Source organism: Musca autumnalis, unplaced genomic scaffold (genome assembly GCF_047663935.1).
Source record: "Musca autumnalis isolate F117 unplaced genomic scaffold, ASM4766393v1 scaffold_4, whole genome shotgun sequence".
NCBI classification, from domain to species: Eukaryota; Metazoa; Arthropoda; class Insecta; order Diptera; family Muscidae; genus Musca; species Musca autumnalis.
In genome coordinates, this window is record NW_027411977.1 from 38,437,266 (window position 1) to 38,454,127 (window position 16,862).

Consider the following 16,862-nt stretch of genomic DNA (forward strand, 5'->3'; position numbering starts at 1 on the left):
AGATTGAATAATATTTAGGGGTCAAAGAGACTAAAAATGTTCGTATGGAATTCGGGAAATATGTACTCTATGAGGAATATCATTAGTCCACCCTTACACAGATATCAAACGGATTGATTTATCTACATACATATCTGAGATATGTCCTAATAAAGACAGGTGTCCAAATTTCAAAAAAGTCAATTCTTGAACAGCTAAATATGTATGGAATGAATGGTTTTGTAAAATGAAACACACACTCCCTGTTTGCCTTATATAATTTTGAATCGAAATCCCAATGATTTTTCAGTTCACCTGTAGTGCAGATACTATGTTTTAATGTGCTATTGTTGTTGTTGTTGTTGTAACAGTGTTTTTGTTATGTTTATTTGTTCGTTAATGTGCTATTCGGCTCATATGGCTCCCAAATTTATATCTTATTTAAAAAAATCTGATTCCATTAATACCCTACCACATAAAAAATGTACTCAATTTGCTAATCGCGAGAAAATAAATAAGAAATCCTTTTTTTAACAATTTATTTAACAAACAAAATATATTCGATATTCACTAACGATATTTTCACTCCCTCCATTTAGTGATGATGATGGTAAGAATGGACAACAGGAACAGAGTGTACAACGGGAGCTACATGGTGGACAACTGGAGTGTGAACAGTCTTAACGACAGGTTCAACATGATGGACCGTCTTGACAACTGGGGCAACATGGTGGACAGTCTTAACAACGGGAGCAGCATGAACGGTGGTCTTAACAACAGGAGTGTAGACGGGTTCTACAACAGATTTACTATGGACTTGAGTGATGCTTTGATGGGACACAGCTGAGGGAGCTGAATGTACAACATGGCCAACTTTGGCTAGAACGGGTTCATGCACCACATGATGGGTTTCCAAGTGACCAGCTGAGACAGCAGAAGCCAAGCAAAGGGTGGCGAAAATGGCAGCCTACAAATATTTTTAAAAACTTAGTTTATTTTTCTCTTTACCATTATTATTTACAAAACACTTACGAATTTGAACATTTTGTTTGGAAGTGTTGATGTTGGGAACTTGTATGTAATACAAATGAATTGGTACTGATGCCCTAAGAACTTATTGTTCCAACTTTTATACACAAATATCCGTAGATGATCTCTGTAATAAAGTTTTTAAACAAATTTGTTAATATGCTGGCCCACCTTGAATACAGTTGGTTGTTAATCGCACTCACATTGTTGCTCTGCCTTAACCGGTGTGCCCTTTACAAAAATCAACAATACTTCATAGGCTATGGACATAATAATAGACACTGCACACCATTATCATTACTCAGATGATGAAGAAGAGACAATAAAACTACTTAATTGAAATTTAATGTTAATCCAAATATACACTGCCGCTCACTTGAATAGAACCCCCCTGCAAAATTTTATTCAACCTCCATTTTTTTCCGAATGATACAAGATATGAAGTTTTTAACTTTTATTATATTTTGCTTCATGTGTTTGGAGTAAACTTAGTCATTAATTTGCATTCAAATCCAATTTGTATAAGAATTACACAAGAAAAACAAAATAAAGTCAAAAATTGAAGTAAAAAATTTGGCTCATTTGAATAGAACCCCCCTTTAAAACTTGCGAATATAGAAAGATTGTAATAGAATGTCGATACATATTCACTCTATATTAAAAACGAAGTACTTTCGGTACTATTCAGTAAAAGTACATCCCTCCTGATTAAGGATACACCCGTATATCCTGCTTTGCCAAGGATTCTTTAAATAATCAGGTGTAATGCCTAACAAAGCTTGTTTTTTCTGTCAACAAGTTTATTTTTGGAAACGTACTGTCTCCTAGAGTCGTATATTTTACGCATAAGTCATTCCCATACAGTTTAGTGAATATTTACCACTGTAGAATATGGTGGCCCCTCCAGGATATCCGCATTTCTATCCAAATCTTTAAGTTTTGATGACTCGAAGTGTACAAAAGTTTATAAAATCGTGATAAAATTTCCACTCGGGATATCCGAAAATGTTTCTCAATACCGGAAATGCCTGTTTTAGTACTCCTTTATAAGTTGTCGTTCATATTTAGGGTGAAATGAATTGACGCCCAAGTCCTTCATAATTAGTAATGCGTTCCTGCACGATAAAAACACAGTCATCCCTACAGAAACAATTTAGAAGATGGTCTTTCATTCAATAGACGCGAAAATAATAGTTATATAGTTATGCAATTGTTTACTTAATGAGGAGAGTCCTTAATAATTATGGAGGACTTGGGTGTTAATTTCTTTCACGCTAAATGCACACGACAATTTACAAAGGAGTTCTAAAACAGGCATTTCCAGTATTGAGAAACATTTTCGGATATACCGAGTGGAAATTTCATCACGATTTTATAAACTTTTGTACACTTCGAGTCATCAAAACTTAAAGATTTGGATAGAAATGCGGATATCCTGGAGGGGCCACCATATTCTACAGTGGTAAATATTCTCTAAACTGTATGGGAATGACTTATGCGTAAAATATACGACTCTAGGAGACAGTACCCTTCCAAAAATAAACTTTACGACAGCAAAATGCAAGCTTTGTTAGACATTACACCTGATTATTTAAAGAATTCCTGCCAAGGCAGGATATACGGGTGTATCCTTAATCAGGAGGGATATACTTTTACTGAATAGTACTGCAAGTACTTCGTTTTCAATATAGAGTGAATATGCATCGATATTCTAATACAATCTTTCTGTATTCGCAAGTTTTAAAGGGGGGTTCTATTCAAATGAGCCAAATTTTTTACTTCAATTTTTGACTTTATTTTGTTTTCCTTGTATAATTCTAATACAAATTGGATTTGAATGCAAATTAATGACTAAGTTTACCCCAAACACATGAAGCAAAATATAATAAAAGTTAAAAACTTCATATCTTGTATAATTCGGAAAAAATGGAGGTTGAATAAAATTTTGCAGGGGGGTTCTATTCAAGTGAGCGGCAGTGTATTAGCTGACTATACCACCAGTGTATTGTAATATGTTTCAGAAGTGTGCTTGCACTTTGCCAGCTATGCAAGAGCGTTTCGATTAAGATATTTGTTCAACTCATATCAAAAACGATTAAAAAAAGTATCATTCAATTTTGGCACAGCGATGTACTCTCATCCTGTGACATAAAGAAAAGTTGCAAACGATGCAGAGGTTGCCTGAAACCATAAAAATGTGTACGTGAAGTATGCATCTATGGTTATATGGGAACTATAATCAGCAATTATTGGTAGGGGTCTCAAGAAAAACGTTATACTGTTGTAATAAGAAAAGCAAACGCTATCCGAAACAAACATTGACAAATGTATGCCCGAACAGGTTGCAATTACTTCTTAATTTGTAGAAGTGGACAGATATATTCCATATTCGAACTTGATCTATGTCTCGAAGAAATATTACAAAGTTAAGACCATGTATCGTGGTCACCATTCGAGCTAAAAATATTTTCAACTTTTGAGAGGGAGGTTCCTGAAGGAGTGGACTAAATATTACGAGGTGCAGACTTAATCGAGTCAAGATTGCCTGAAACGGATTTCGTCCAAACATATGTACATTTTTCGACGTAGCCTAAAGGCTGAGGCCATAAAGAGTTAAATCTAAATTTGAACATAGACTATGACCTAATTTTTTAAAAGTAGGAGTCATTTCTTTTCGATAGATATCGCGCCCAGCGGTCATTTAAGTTGGTCACCTTATAGTTTAGTGCTTTTGGGGTCATTATATCAGGAAGCATGGACTTGTCCACGAAAACCATACTTACGCTGTAAGCAGGGCCACAAGGAGTAGCTTTGGGAAAATATTTAGAGGTTCAGGCAGCAGCGTTAATTTACATTAACTGCCTTAATTCAAATTAATCCGTTTTGTATCCATATTCTTAATGCACAAAATCAAACTGAATTTAAACTGAATTTAGGTATTCCATTATGGCAATGCCGTAAAGAGAGTCCATATTCATGTAAAAGAGAGATAGAGAGCATATTCATGCTCCGAGACACAATTTGGCTTGCAAACAACACCAAAACTGTCGTCTGTCTGAGTAAAATTAAATGCAGATCTTAATGCAAATTAAGGCTGCCGTCTGTCTAGAACAGCGTCGCCCAAGAATTTCCATCAATGTTTTAGTATGTGTGTATGTATGATTGAAGAAGTGAGAGAGAGAAGCAAGTGGGCGCCCTCACTATACTGTCTTTTCAAAGAAGCCCGTCTCTGGTCTAGAGTATTAAACAAAAATGTTAAACTTTTGTGAGGAAGGTAACCAAAGTTTGGACCACATCGGATGCTCCATTTATAAGATATGGCCCTTACCATGCTAGTGAATATTTTTGAACTTTAGCGGTGGAGGTACCCGCAGGGGTAGACCGATATAGCCATTATTCGAACTTACATTTGAACGAACTATTACGAAGGCCAAATTTTGGACCTAATCGGCTGATCCGTTGGAGAGTTATCATGCTCTCCAGTCAGTACACATGGTGTCGTATAGCTTTTTATAGATTTTGGATCATTTTTAGGAAGAATGGACTTGCCCCAGAAAAAACGTGTACCATCGTAATGGGGACATCGAATACAATTTGTTGCACAAAAAATTATAGCGATTAGAGAGCGGACCTTAAACTGGACTTTTCCGAAAATTTGTGTGGGAGGTACCCAAAGTCCACATTCGAAGCTGATCAAGGCTTGAAAGAAACATTATGGGGTGGGTGAAAAGTTAAGGCGAAATCGTGTTCCTCTATCGACAGTTATCGTGCATTCTATTTTACCGAAAAAGCTTGAACTTTTGTGGTGGAGGTATCGGAAGGAGGGGGGGGGGGGCGCACTGATATAACTCTCATCTTTGTACTTGATCTACGTTTGAACATAATATTAGGAGAACCACATGTTGACCAAATCGGTTTGACAGTTATTATGCGCTCCAGGCCGACAGACAGACGGTCGGACATGGCTAAATAGACACCATATTCCCTGAAACGGGTTTCGTTGAAACATATCTGAGGTCAAAAACCATTATTTCTATGAGGCAGATTTTTATCGTAGCGTATATAAATACCCTCGTTAGGTTTTAAGAAGGGTATAAGAAAGCATTAACTGCATTGGCGCGAAGGCTTGAAACTCAGAGGGAGCGGTAACCGAAGGAGTCGACCGTAGTGCCTCTTCGAACTTCATCTAATATTCGCAAAAATATGACTACATATATGCAAAATTTGGACCAACGCTGTATCCAGTTCGAAAGTTATCGAACGCACCAGCCACTACACATAGTACCGTAGGGCTTTTTACAGTTTTCGGGCAATTTTTCTCCATAAATATGAACTTGCCCTTGTACGTTCGTAGTCGGGGTAGCGAATACAATTTGCTGCAAAATAAATCAAAGGTGTTCGAGAGCTGGCGTTAAAGTAACCTTTTCCGAAAATGTGTGTGGGAGGTACCTGAAGGAGTATACCGATAATGTTCATATTAGTACAACATTTTTGTCTCGTTGGAATATGGGCGAAGTCGCTTGCTGCGTTCGAGGGTTATCGTGCGCACAATTTTATCGAGAAGTTTGGAACTTTTGTGGGGAAGGTACCTATAGAAGTGGACCGATATGGTTAACCTTTGCACTTAAATTAACACAGTATTGCGAATGCCGAATTTTGAACCAAATCGGTTGATTTGTTCGAGAGTTATTATGTGCTCCAACCAGACAGACAGATATACCTAAATCGACTCCAAATTGTCTGAAACGAATTTGGTATAAACATACTGCGGTCTAACACATTTTGGCCGTATGGAAGTGTATGTACAGGTAATTAGCACAAATGCTGAGGATATAAACAGTGCTTCAACATCACATACATATATCCAATTTACATCAGTTAGAACGCAACGAGGAAATATAACAATTGTTTAAAGATGTGTTTAGATACATTACGGGGTCTCAGAAGAATTTTTAAATGTGTGACAAACATAATAAAAACAAGTAAGAAAAGCGTTAAGTTCGGCCGGGCCGAACTTTTTATACCCTCCACCAAAAATTTCAGCCATTTCGGTGGATTAATGAGGCCACAACCTTCAAAATACCGAAATTCGGAAGGTACCGTTCTATGGGGGCTATATGATGGCGTGGACCTATACCTACAAATTTCTGGGGGAAAGTTTTATACGCCTAAAGAAGACTAAATACCAAATTTCAGCCATCTCGGTGTGATAATGAGGCTAAAACGTTCAAAATATCGAAAATCGGGAGATATTGTTTTATGGGGGCTATATCAACACGTGGACCTATATAAAAATTTTATGGTAGAAATGTTTCTTAGCCTCTGGAAACACAAAATACAAAGTTACAACCGATTCGTTGGTCAAATGGGCCTAATACATTCAAAATATATTAAAATGACGCGTACTTTATAAGGGGCCTCATGTGGGGGCTATACCAAAACGTAGACCTATATAACCCAACTATGGTAGGAATGTTTTCTGACCTCTGGAGACACAAAATACCAAATTACAACCAATTCTGTGGTCAAATGGGTCTAATACATTCAAAATATATTAAAATGACGCGTACTTTATATGGGGCCTTATATGGGGGCTATACCAAAACGTGGACCTATATAACCCAACTATGGTAGGAATGTTTTCTGACCTCTGGAGACACAAAATACCAAATTACAACCAATTCTGTGGTCAAATGGGTCTAATACATTCAAAATTTATTAAAATGACGCGTACTTTATATGGGGCCTTATATGGGGGCTATACCAAAACGTGGACCTATATAACCCAACTTTGGTAGGAATATTTTTTGGCCTCTGGAGACACAAAGTACCAAATTACAACCAATTCGGTGGTAAAATGGGCCTAAAATCTTAAAAATTCCTTAAAACGACGACGCGTCACGCGTCATTTTGTATGGGGGCTATACGAAAGCGTGGACCTACATAGCCCGCTTTCAATACCAAAAGTCCTACGTAAATATAACATATTTTCCCAAAATTTCATCAACCTACGTCAATCCGTTCGGACGCTAGAGTGATTTCCACAGACGGACAGACGGACGGACATGGCTATATCGATGTAGAATTGCACGCTGGTCAAGAATATATATACTTTGTGGGGTCTACAATGATTATTTCGAGTAGTTACAAACGTAGTGACAAACTTAATATACCCCCATCCTATGGTGGAGGGTATAAAAAAATATATTCATGTTCTTTTTTAACTTATTTATTTAGCAAACAAATAACATTCAATATCGACTAACAACATTTTCTCTCCCTTGCACTCTCTAATGATGATGATGGTAAGAAACCACAGGAGCGGAATGGACAACTGGAACAGAGTGTACATGGTGGACAACGGGGGTGTGAACAGTCTTAACGACAGGTTCAACATGATGGACCGTCTTGACAACTGGGGCAACATGGTGGACAGTCTTAACAACGGGAGCAGCATGAACGGTGGTCTTTACAACAGGAGTATAGACGGGTTCTACAACAGATTTGCTATGGACTTGAGTGATGCTTTGATGGGACACAGCTGAGGGAGCTGAATGCACAACATGGCCAACTTTGGCTAGAACGGGTTCATGCACCACATGATGGGTTTCCAAGTGACCAGCTGAGACAGCAGAAGCCAAGCAAAGGGTGGCGAAAATGACAGCCTGAAAGAAACACGATACAATGATTAATTATATTTCAAAAACGTAGTTCTTAAAGTACAAAAATGAACTTACAAATTTGAACATTTTGTTTGGTGGATTTTGTTTAGGAACTTGTATGTAATACAAATGAACTGTTACTGATGCCCTAAGAACATATTGTTCCGACTTTTATACACGATTGTCTGTAGATAATCTCCATAAAGAAGCATGGTTATAATTTGGCCATAATGCTGGCCCACCTTGAATACAGTTGATGGTTAAACGCACAAGTTCTCTTTCACTTTACCTTTAACCAATTTGCTCTTTACAGACTTCATATTTCATTATCATTACAATAAACGCTACACACCATTATCATTACTAAGCTGAAGAAGAAATAATAAAACACTACATAATTGAAATTTAATGTTAATGATACAGATTAAAAAATTTTCAGCGGCTTATAACAACAATCCATTACAATATGTCTCAGTAGTGGCTTGTTCCAGCTAACCAAGAGCATGTCGATTGAGTTAATCATTCAAACCAACAGGTACATACAATCATGTAGTAGAAGTCAAGTTTATAAAATACAAATTATGTTATTTTATACTGCCGAAGCTAAGATACAAGAAAATTAAGAAATATGTGCAGCACGTGTTACTCTTGTACCAACTTTAAATAAATGGAGCTTACATGTGGGAAGTGTTTGCAGATTCTGAAACTATTATTTTCATAAGTGAGAAAAATAAAAAAACAAAACTGCCATTCACAAGGTTCTGAACGAATACATTTGGGGTTTAGAACTAAGGCTTCGGAGTTGGCCAGGCTTCGAATCCAGTCCAATTTTTTTCACGACGAATCCGAAATAAATTGCACCAATAAAATGTATTAACTATTTACTAATCAAGTTTACCACGCTGTTATCTACGCAGTGATAATACAACATCCAAAAAATTCCAGTGTGAAACCTTCAAGATACGTCAGATACATCAGGAGGTATACCAAAACATGGACCTATATTGTTCGTTTTATTCGAGGGGGTTTTCTATCCGTTGGGAATCCGGAATGCAAAATAAAGCTGACTTCAGTACGCATATGTAGCGAAACCCTTGAAATAACTTAAAGCGGACGAGTATATAATAATAATTGTCCTCAATTTTTCTAATTTGACATAGTTACCGAATAAAAACCGAAATACCAAATTACCGCAATTTCTGTCCGATAAAACTGTTTATAACTTGAGTCATGGGAAATTAACCATATTATAAAGACAAAGAAGAAGACACGTGTCCCGGCGTATTTCCACATTACACGCACATTCACGGTTATGGCCTCAAAAGACTTGAAGCCTTTTGATTTACCGTTGAAGGCAAAGTTGTAGCTCTTCGTCTTTTAATTCCAAATCGCCGAGGTTAAATTAATTTTAAAATTTATAGAAAGTGTTCTAAAAGGTCAAAATAGCAAAACAACATTAACAAATTCTATTTTTTGTCATTTTTTTCTCGGGTATTGTTTCTTCCATTTATACTAAAACGTTCAAAATTCAAGAAAACAACCAACTATAAAAATTTACCTGAGGTATCAGTAAGTAACATTCTAGAATATATGAACTTTCTAAGAACGGTTCTTAAAGATCAAAATAGTAAAACGACTTTAAACAAGTGAGCAAAGGCTATAGTCGGGACGGGGCCGACCATGTGATACCCTACACCACTACTCCTGTGCGTAAGCTTTTCACTGGTAAACATTTCTTTTAGGGAATATCATCCGAATACCACCAAACATAATATGCCTCTTTCTCTCTGGGATCCCATAAGCAACCAAAATTTCGTGACCATCCGATCAAAATTACGACCTGCAGCGTGATTGCAAAAAATTGAAGAATTGGATGCATTACCGACTATTGGAGTATCTCCCTTGTTTGACCACCTTCGCCAACCTGCTTTACACCAATGTGAAAGTAATATTTTCTTCTTCTATGGACAGGCTTTGCCGTTGGAATACCCCTTCTAGAAGCCGATATATTCACAAAGAATAAAACTTTGAATTTATCTCCACATGAGTTTTTCCCCATTCCGACCCCTAAATATTATCCGACTATCACCAAAATCAATAGTCTTCTTCCCCTCCCCTCATCAACACCCAAAATTTGGTGACGATCCGATCAAAATTGCGACCTGTAGCGTGATTACAAGGTTTAGATGGACAGACGGACGGTTGCTTCCAACATACCTCTTAAAGAAATAAAACGATTACCTTTCTCCAAATAAGTTGTTGCTCATTCCGACCCCTGAATATTATCCGACCGTCATTAAATCAATAGGCTTCTTCCTCTCTAGGACCCCCATTAACCCCAAATTTTCGTGACAATCCGATCAAAATTGCGACCTGTAGCGCGATTTCGAAAAAAATTTAAAAATGGGATGTATTAGTGACTATTTCTCCGTTATTTGGCCACCTACGCAAACCTACTTTGCATAATTGTAAAGGGGGGAATTTCTACTTTCATAGTCAGACTTTGCTTTTGGAAGCTACCCATCTAAAGCTGTGATATTCGTCATTATATTTAAAATCGCAAAAATGAAAAGTTGTTTTGTATTAGCGATTATTGTGATATCTTCGTTGTTTGACCACCTACGACAACCTACTATATACTACTTATAGATGCGGAGATATGCGCTTTGATATAAAACGTTGACTTTTCTCCAAATAAGTTTTTTGCCCATTCCGACCCCTGAATATTATCCGACCATCATCAAAATCAATAGTCTTCTTCCCCTCCCCTCATCAACACCCAAAATTTGGTGACGATCCGATCAAAATTGCGACCTGTAGCGTGATTACAAGGTTTAGATGGACAGACGGACGGACACACATAGCCATATTGACTCAGCTCGTCGAGGCATTCATTTTGGTATATATAAGTATGGGTCTACGACCATTATTTCGATGCTATACAAACACAAAGTGGGGTAGTGTATAACAAGTAAAAAAGTATCAGTCTACTTGGCCGACAGAGATATACCCTCAGCCTGTGTATATTGAAACAATTTTTTTCCAAAAAGTTTATGTAGTTAGAGGGTTTTAAAAATGTTGGGATTATGAAACGACAAAATACTTAAAGGAATGTATCGGCATGGACCATTATGGAAGTGGATCTCCAGCCAGTGTATATGGTGCCATAGGGGGTTTTTACACCCTTCGGGCTGTTTGCTCAAGAAGTGTGGATTTGCCCCTGAAAAAACTTTTACCATCGCAATTGAGGCAGCGAATGAAAGTTGCTTCAACAAAAGTCACAGTGATTCGATATCAGGTCTTAAGGTGAACTAATCCGAAATTTTGTTTTGGGTGGTACTGGATGAAGTGTACAAATATAGTCCATATTTGAATCTGATCTATATCTGGTAGATACATTAGGATGTGAAGGAAAATTACCGTACGAACAATTTTCCGAACATTCTTGAAATTTTGTGGGGGTGCTACCTGAAGGAGTGGACCAATATGGCTTATCTTCGAACTTAAACTATGCTTGGACTAAATATTACTAAGGCCAAATGTTGGACAGAATCGGCATATCCGTTCTAGAGTTATCTTGCGCTCCAACTACCTCACACGGTGTCATAGGGGGTTTTTTTGCAACTTTCATTATATTTTCTCAGGAAGTATGGGGGGGGGGGGGGGCAGTGAATACAAGTTGCTAAAACAAAAATCAAAGCGATTCGAAAGATGGCCCTAAACTGAACTTTTCCGAAATTTTGTGTGGGAAGTACCCGAAGGAGTGGACCGATTGAGTCCATATTGAAACCTTATCTAAGTCTGGTACACATTTCAGGATGTACAAAGTAAGGACCAAATCGGTAACTCCCTTCAAGTGTTATCGTGCGCACAAATTTTCCGAACATTTTCGAACTTTTGTGTGGGAGGTACCGGAAGGAGTGGACCGATACATATATCTTCGAACTTAAACTAAGTTTGGGCAAAATATTACGAAAGCCAAAATTTCAACCGAATTGGTTCATCCGTTCGAGAGTTATCGTGGGCTCCAGCCAGACAGACAGACGGATGAACATTGCTTAATCGACTCCAAAATAGTCTGAAACACATTTCGTCCAAGCATACTTGGGGTCGAAAACCATTATTTCGATGAGGCACATTGTGCCCGTATGAAAGTGTATATACCCTCGTTAGCATAAATGCTGAGAGTATAAAAATGTCGACTTCCTTCAAAAGCCCTTCAAAAGGCCAACATTTCCTCATAGCATACGAATAGGTCGTCTTTAAACAAATTGCAGGAAGATCATATTAAAGAAGACTATAACTTTTCTCATACAAATACAAGCATGTGGCTCATTAGTATCAAAATCAGCTACTTACGCATTTCTCTGCAAAATACCAAATGTCTCCCAAATTTCGGTTGGATATTGAGGTCACAATCTTCAAAATACACAAAATCCGAAGGCATCCTTCCATGGCTATTTGAAAACGTGGACTTATAACGACAAATTTCTGGTGGAAAGTTGTATACCTCCAACGAAGACAAAATGCCAAATTTCAGCCATTTCGGTTTGATATTGAGGTTACAACCTTCAAAATACCGAAAATCCGGAGGTACGGTTCTATGGGGGCTTTATGAAGACGTAGATCTATCTGTGGGGGGGGGGGGGACTATTCAAAACGTGGACCTATTTAGCTTATTTTCAATAACAAACATCCTAGGAGTAATAGAAACTTCAATAAAAATTATAAAGCTGTATCTTAAATACTGCGAACTGTATCTTAATTTTAACAGACGGACAGATGGACATGGCTATTTCGACTAAGAATTGTATGCTGATCAAGAGTAAATCAAAGACATAGAACATAAAGACTGGAAAAGATGTTTATGAAACAATGTACATACATATATAAACATTTCATCAACAACAGGGGTATGTTAATATTAAAAACCCAATTAAAGCTCAATTCGGCTTATACAAATTGTAGGAAAGCAAAGATTTGGGCTCAGGATTGCATTCCGTAGCAGTGTCCAGTTCATTGAGTATGAATTTAGCGGTTAAAATCGCCTGAAACGGTCAACTACTTAACAGAATGTTATGATATCGTAACAACAGAGCTTAACTCCATCTTTTGTTAAATGTTAAGAATTGAGTTTTCCAATCTTAATGAATTTACATCTTTGAATAAATATACTTTATAGGTTCTCCGACGAATATTTCGATGTGTTACAAAGGGGTTGACAAATTTAATTATACGCTACATTGTAGTATAAAAAGGCGTTAAGTTCAGGTAGGCCTAACTTAGTACGAGGACTGCACGAAAATTACCTGGTGTCATTTGAATTTTTTTTTGGAAAGTTTGGCAGTTTTTTGCCTAAACGTATTCAGTCGTATGACCCACCATGTGTCATGTTGTATACAGTGGATAGAAAAAAATCACTTTGCAAAAAAAATTCTTGTGAACATCATCGTCACTTTCGACGTGGATAATCACGGCAAGAGTGCATGGATCAAATTGAATCATCAAATGGATGGATCAAATGGATTTTTCTCCTTAGATCCATCAAAATTGGACAATCGCTCAAAAAGGAGGCTCTTGTCGTTTGGTGCAAAGACATTGTAAATAAAAACGATCGCTGTGCTTCAAACGACGTTTATAAAATCGTCACAGACGACGAATCTTGGATTTATACTTAGGAAGCCGAAACAAAACAGAAATCGACCGTTTAGGTCTTCGGAAGCGAGCCGAATCCAACGCAAGTTGCTCATGTGGGAAGCACTTCAAAGCAAAAGGTCACCTGTTTCTTCGGCAAAACTGACCGTGTGGCGACTATACGGCTTGAGAAATGTAGGACGGTTAAATCTGAGTGGTACAATACAATTTATTTGCCTGAAGTCTTCAGAGAAATTAAAAAAAACGAACAACAGAAGACGTATCATTCTGCATCATGACAATGCGAGCTCTAACGCATCGATTCAAACCAGCGCCTGTTTGACCGGACAAAACGTGGAATTGATGGGTTATCTGCCGTAGAGCCCTGACTGGGGATCCAATGTCTTCATTTGATTCCAGCATATCAAGAAAAAAAGCGTGGTCAACGATTTTCGTAGCCAAAAGATTCTGTAAAAGCGTTCAAAAACCATGTTTTGAAGGTGTCTACATCGGAGTGGAAAAGGTGAATCAACAATTGGTTTTAGCGTTTTGATGGTAAATATTCGCGTTTCCATTGTTTGGCCAGATAGTTATCGTTCAGCCCTCGTATACCCTTAAGAATAATGTGGTAAATTTTTAACTAACCAGCTATTAGGGGGCTATACTAAATCGTGGACCGATCTAGCCCCTCTACGAACTTGACCTGCAAATCGTAAGTCCATATGAAGTTATCCGCATCATGATATTTGAGATATTAAATTAGAGCTAATGAACGAGAGAAATATTATCAATCGCTATAAAAATATTTCAAAGCGTAAGAAAGATGTTTCTTCCACCTGCAAAGTTAACTATTGCTTGTATTGCATATCATTTGCAATCGTCCAGAAGAACTGAGCAAGGATTCCGTATAATTTTTGCATTCGGCTTCTCGTTTGGAGCAGTGATGCATTATATGGCATTAATGTTATAAAAAACTAACAAAGATTTTTTTTTTCTTTTTTTTCAAAATGTATTTAACAAACAAAACATATTCAATATCGGCTAACAACATTTTCTATGCCTCTCTAATGATGGTGGTAAGTGACCACTGGAGCAGAGTGGACTACGGGAACAGAGTGTACATGGTGGACAACTGGAGTGTGGACAGTCTTCACTACAGGGGCGACATGGTGGACAGTCTTAACAACGGGAGCAGCATGAACGGTGGTCTTTACAACAGGAGTGAAGACAGGTTGTACAACGGCTTTGTTGTGGACTTGAGTGATGCTCTGGTGGGACACAGCTGATGGGGCTGAGTGGACAACATGACCAACCTTGGCAACAACGGGTTCATGCACGACATGATGGGTTTCCAAGAGACCAGCTGAGACGGCAGAAGCCAAGCAGAGAGTGGCGAAAATGGCAGCCTAAAATAAATAATTTTAAAATTATAATTTTCTTTTGTATCCTAATTAATTGATAAAATAAACACTTACGAATTTGAACATTTTGTTGAGATGAGTTGAGTTTGGGAACTTGTATGGAATACAAACGAATTGTTACTGATGCCTTAAGAACATAAAGTTCCAACTTTTATACCAAATTATCTGTATGAAATCTTGAAAAATTAGGTTTTTAAGCAGTTTAGCCATTATTGTGGTCCACCTTGAATGCAATGCATAGTTAATCCCGCACATTATGTGGGCCCTTTACAGAAAAAACCGCCATTATCTATTGTCAAAACATTAAATGCTGCAAACCATTATCATAACCAAAAGAAGTAATAATAAAACACTGCTTAATTGAATGTTGATGTTAATGATACTGCAGATCAAAATACATATCAGCAGCAGCCTATAACTCCACTCCTCACCAATATGTGTCAGTAGTGCGTCTGCGTTTTGCCGAAATCAAGCAACACTTTGATTGAGTTATTTGTTCGATCAAACATGTACTTGTAGCAGTAATCAAGCTGATCGTAATGAAGGCCGCCGCTGTTATGTTTTTTTTTTTTTGTTTTGGCAGCTACTGTATGACTGATTATTGCGGCTTTGTCCAAGCTGGCTATATGCCTTAAGACACTTATACTTTGCCTTATGGTAATTCTTCCTCATGTGATGTGAGTGTTTTTTGTTTTATAATTTTTGATAAATTATTTTTGTTTCGCTCTTTACAACTTCTCACATTGACGGCTGGATGATGGTGAAGGTTTGCATTAAACGCCCGTCGATGCTTAACTAAATGAGTTTTATTTGTTAAGCCAACATTGCTGCAAAGTGTTGTGATCGCTAGTATAAAAACTCTGCCATTGAAGTTCTAAGGTATCAGTTGTAGCTCAACTTTTGTTTCAACAACAATTTAACAAACCACTCCCAAACACTTCAAAATGTTCAAATTCGTAAGTGTTTTAAAACTTGTAATAAATAATCTCTTGTTTTGTTTTTAATTTCATATTTTATTTATTTTTTTCTAAATAGGCTGCCATTTTTGCCACTCTCTGCTTGGCTTCTGCTGTCTCAGCTGGTCTCTTGGAAACCCATCATGTGGTGCATGAACCCGTTGTAGCCAAAGTGGGACATGTTGTCCATTCGGCTCCCTCAGCTGTGTCCCATCAAAGCATCACTCAAGTCCACAACAAAGCTGTCGTCGAACCTGTCTTCACTCCCGTTGTAAAGACCACCGTTCATGCTGCTCCCGTTGTTAAGACTGTCCACCATGTTGCCCCAGTTGTCAAGACTGTCCATCATGTTGCCCCTGTCGTTAAGACTGTTCACACTCCAGTTGTCCACCATGTAGCTCCCGTTGTACACTCTGTCCCAGTTGTCCACTCTGCTCCTGTTGTTACTTACCACCACCATTAGAGAGGGAGAGAAAATGTTGTTAGCAGATTTTGAATATTTTTAGTTTGTTAAATAAATGATAAAAAAGAAAAATTATTTTACATTTTTATTATTTTAAAAATACTGACCAGTTTCAGGGATCTGAAATTCTTTACCAATTTCCACATTGGCGGGACATCCTGTAAATCTTGTTGCTAGGATATTACTTAAATTTTCCATCAATTACCGTAGTTGTGTCAGTGTGAAAACGTTCGTCTTTATCTTTTCATTTAAGTGAAACCGAAAGTGGAGTTGGGGAACTTCCATCAAATTCAACGGATCAACCGATTTCGCCCAAAATTTAGTCCTCATTATATTTTGTCCAAAATTATATCAACTTCAAAAATTTGCCAGTTGTTCGACCACTTCTCTTACAAATGCTAACAATTTTTCGCGGAAATTGTGCTCACGATAATTATAGAAGGGTGTTACAGATTTGGTACAAACTTTCCACATGCTAAAACATATTCCATGCATCGATTAGTTTTTAATATGGATATACTGGTCCACACTTTCGGGTACCTCCCAAACAAAATTTAAAAAAAAAAGTTCGCAAAAGTGCAGTTTAACGACATGTCTTCGATCGTTGTTGCCCTCGCGCCTCTAATACTGCGGCAAATTTTTTCGGAGTCAAGTGAAAAGTAAATAATGACCCAAAAGCTCCAAAAAACACTGCCGGCACCAAGTAATATGACTTCCG

General features: G+C 37.5%; 3 protein-coding genes across 3 annotated transcripts; 1 reads left to right on the plus strand and 2 right to left on the minus strand.

The window, feature by feature from the left end:
* Positions 1-574: 574 nt before the first annotated feature.
* On the minus strand, positions 575-7,757 carry LOC141402903 (uncharacterized). The gene is made up of 3 exons (XM_073985029.1): positions 7,746-7,757; positions 7,359-7,673; positions 575-946 (listed from the first exon to the last, which is right to left on the minus strand). The coding sequence occupies exons 1-3, from the start codon at positions 7,755-7,757 to the stop codon at positions 575-577; spliced, it is 699 nt and encodes a 232-aa protein (XP_073841130.1).
* Positions 7,758-14,368: 6,611 nt separating this feature from the next.
* LOC141402904 (uncharacterized) lies at positions 14,369-14,885 on the minus strand. The gene is made up of 2 exons (XM_073985030.1): positions 14,780-14,885; positions 14,369-14,710 (listed from the first exon to the last, which is right to left on the minus strand). The coding sequence occupies exons 1-2, from the start codon at positions 14,789-14,791 to the stop codon at positions 14,369-14,371; spliced, it is 354 nt and encodes a 117-aa protein (XP_073841131.1). The 5' UTR covers positions 14,792-14,885.
* Positions 14,886-15,615: 730 nt separating this feature from the next.
* Positions 15,616-16,216, plus strand: LOC141402383 (uncharacterized). Its single transcript, XM_073983452.1, has 2 exons — positions 15,616-15,681; positions 15,761-16,216. Exons 1-2 carry the CDS (start codon positions 15,670-15,672, stop codon positions 16,142-16,144), a joined length of 396 nt encoding a protein of 131 aa, XP_073839553.1. The 5' UTR covers positions 15,616-15,669; the 3' UTR covers positions 16,145-16,216.
* The last annotated feature ends 646 nt before the right edge of the window (positions 16,217-16,862 follow it).

Excerpts from the sequence above, each read along its gene's own strand:
- LOC141402903 (XM_073985029.1), bottom strand. Across the intron at positions 947-7,358 it reads ACACCCCCGTTGTCCACCAT|GCTGCCATTTTCGCCACCCT; the intron begins GTACACTCTGTT and ends AAATATTTGTAG.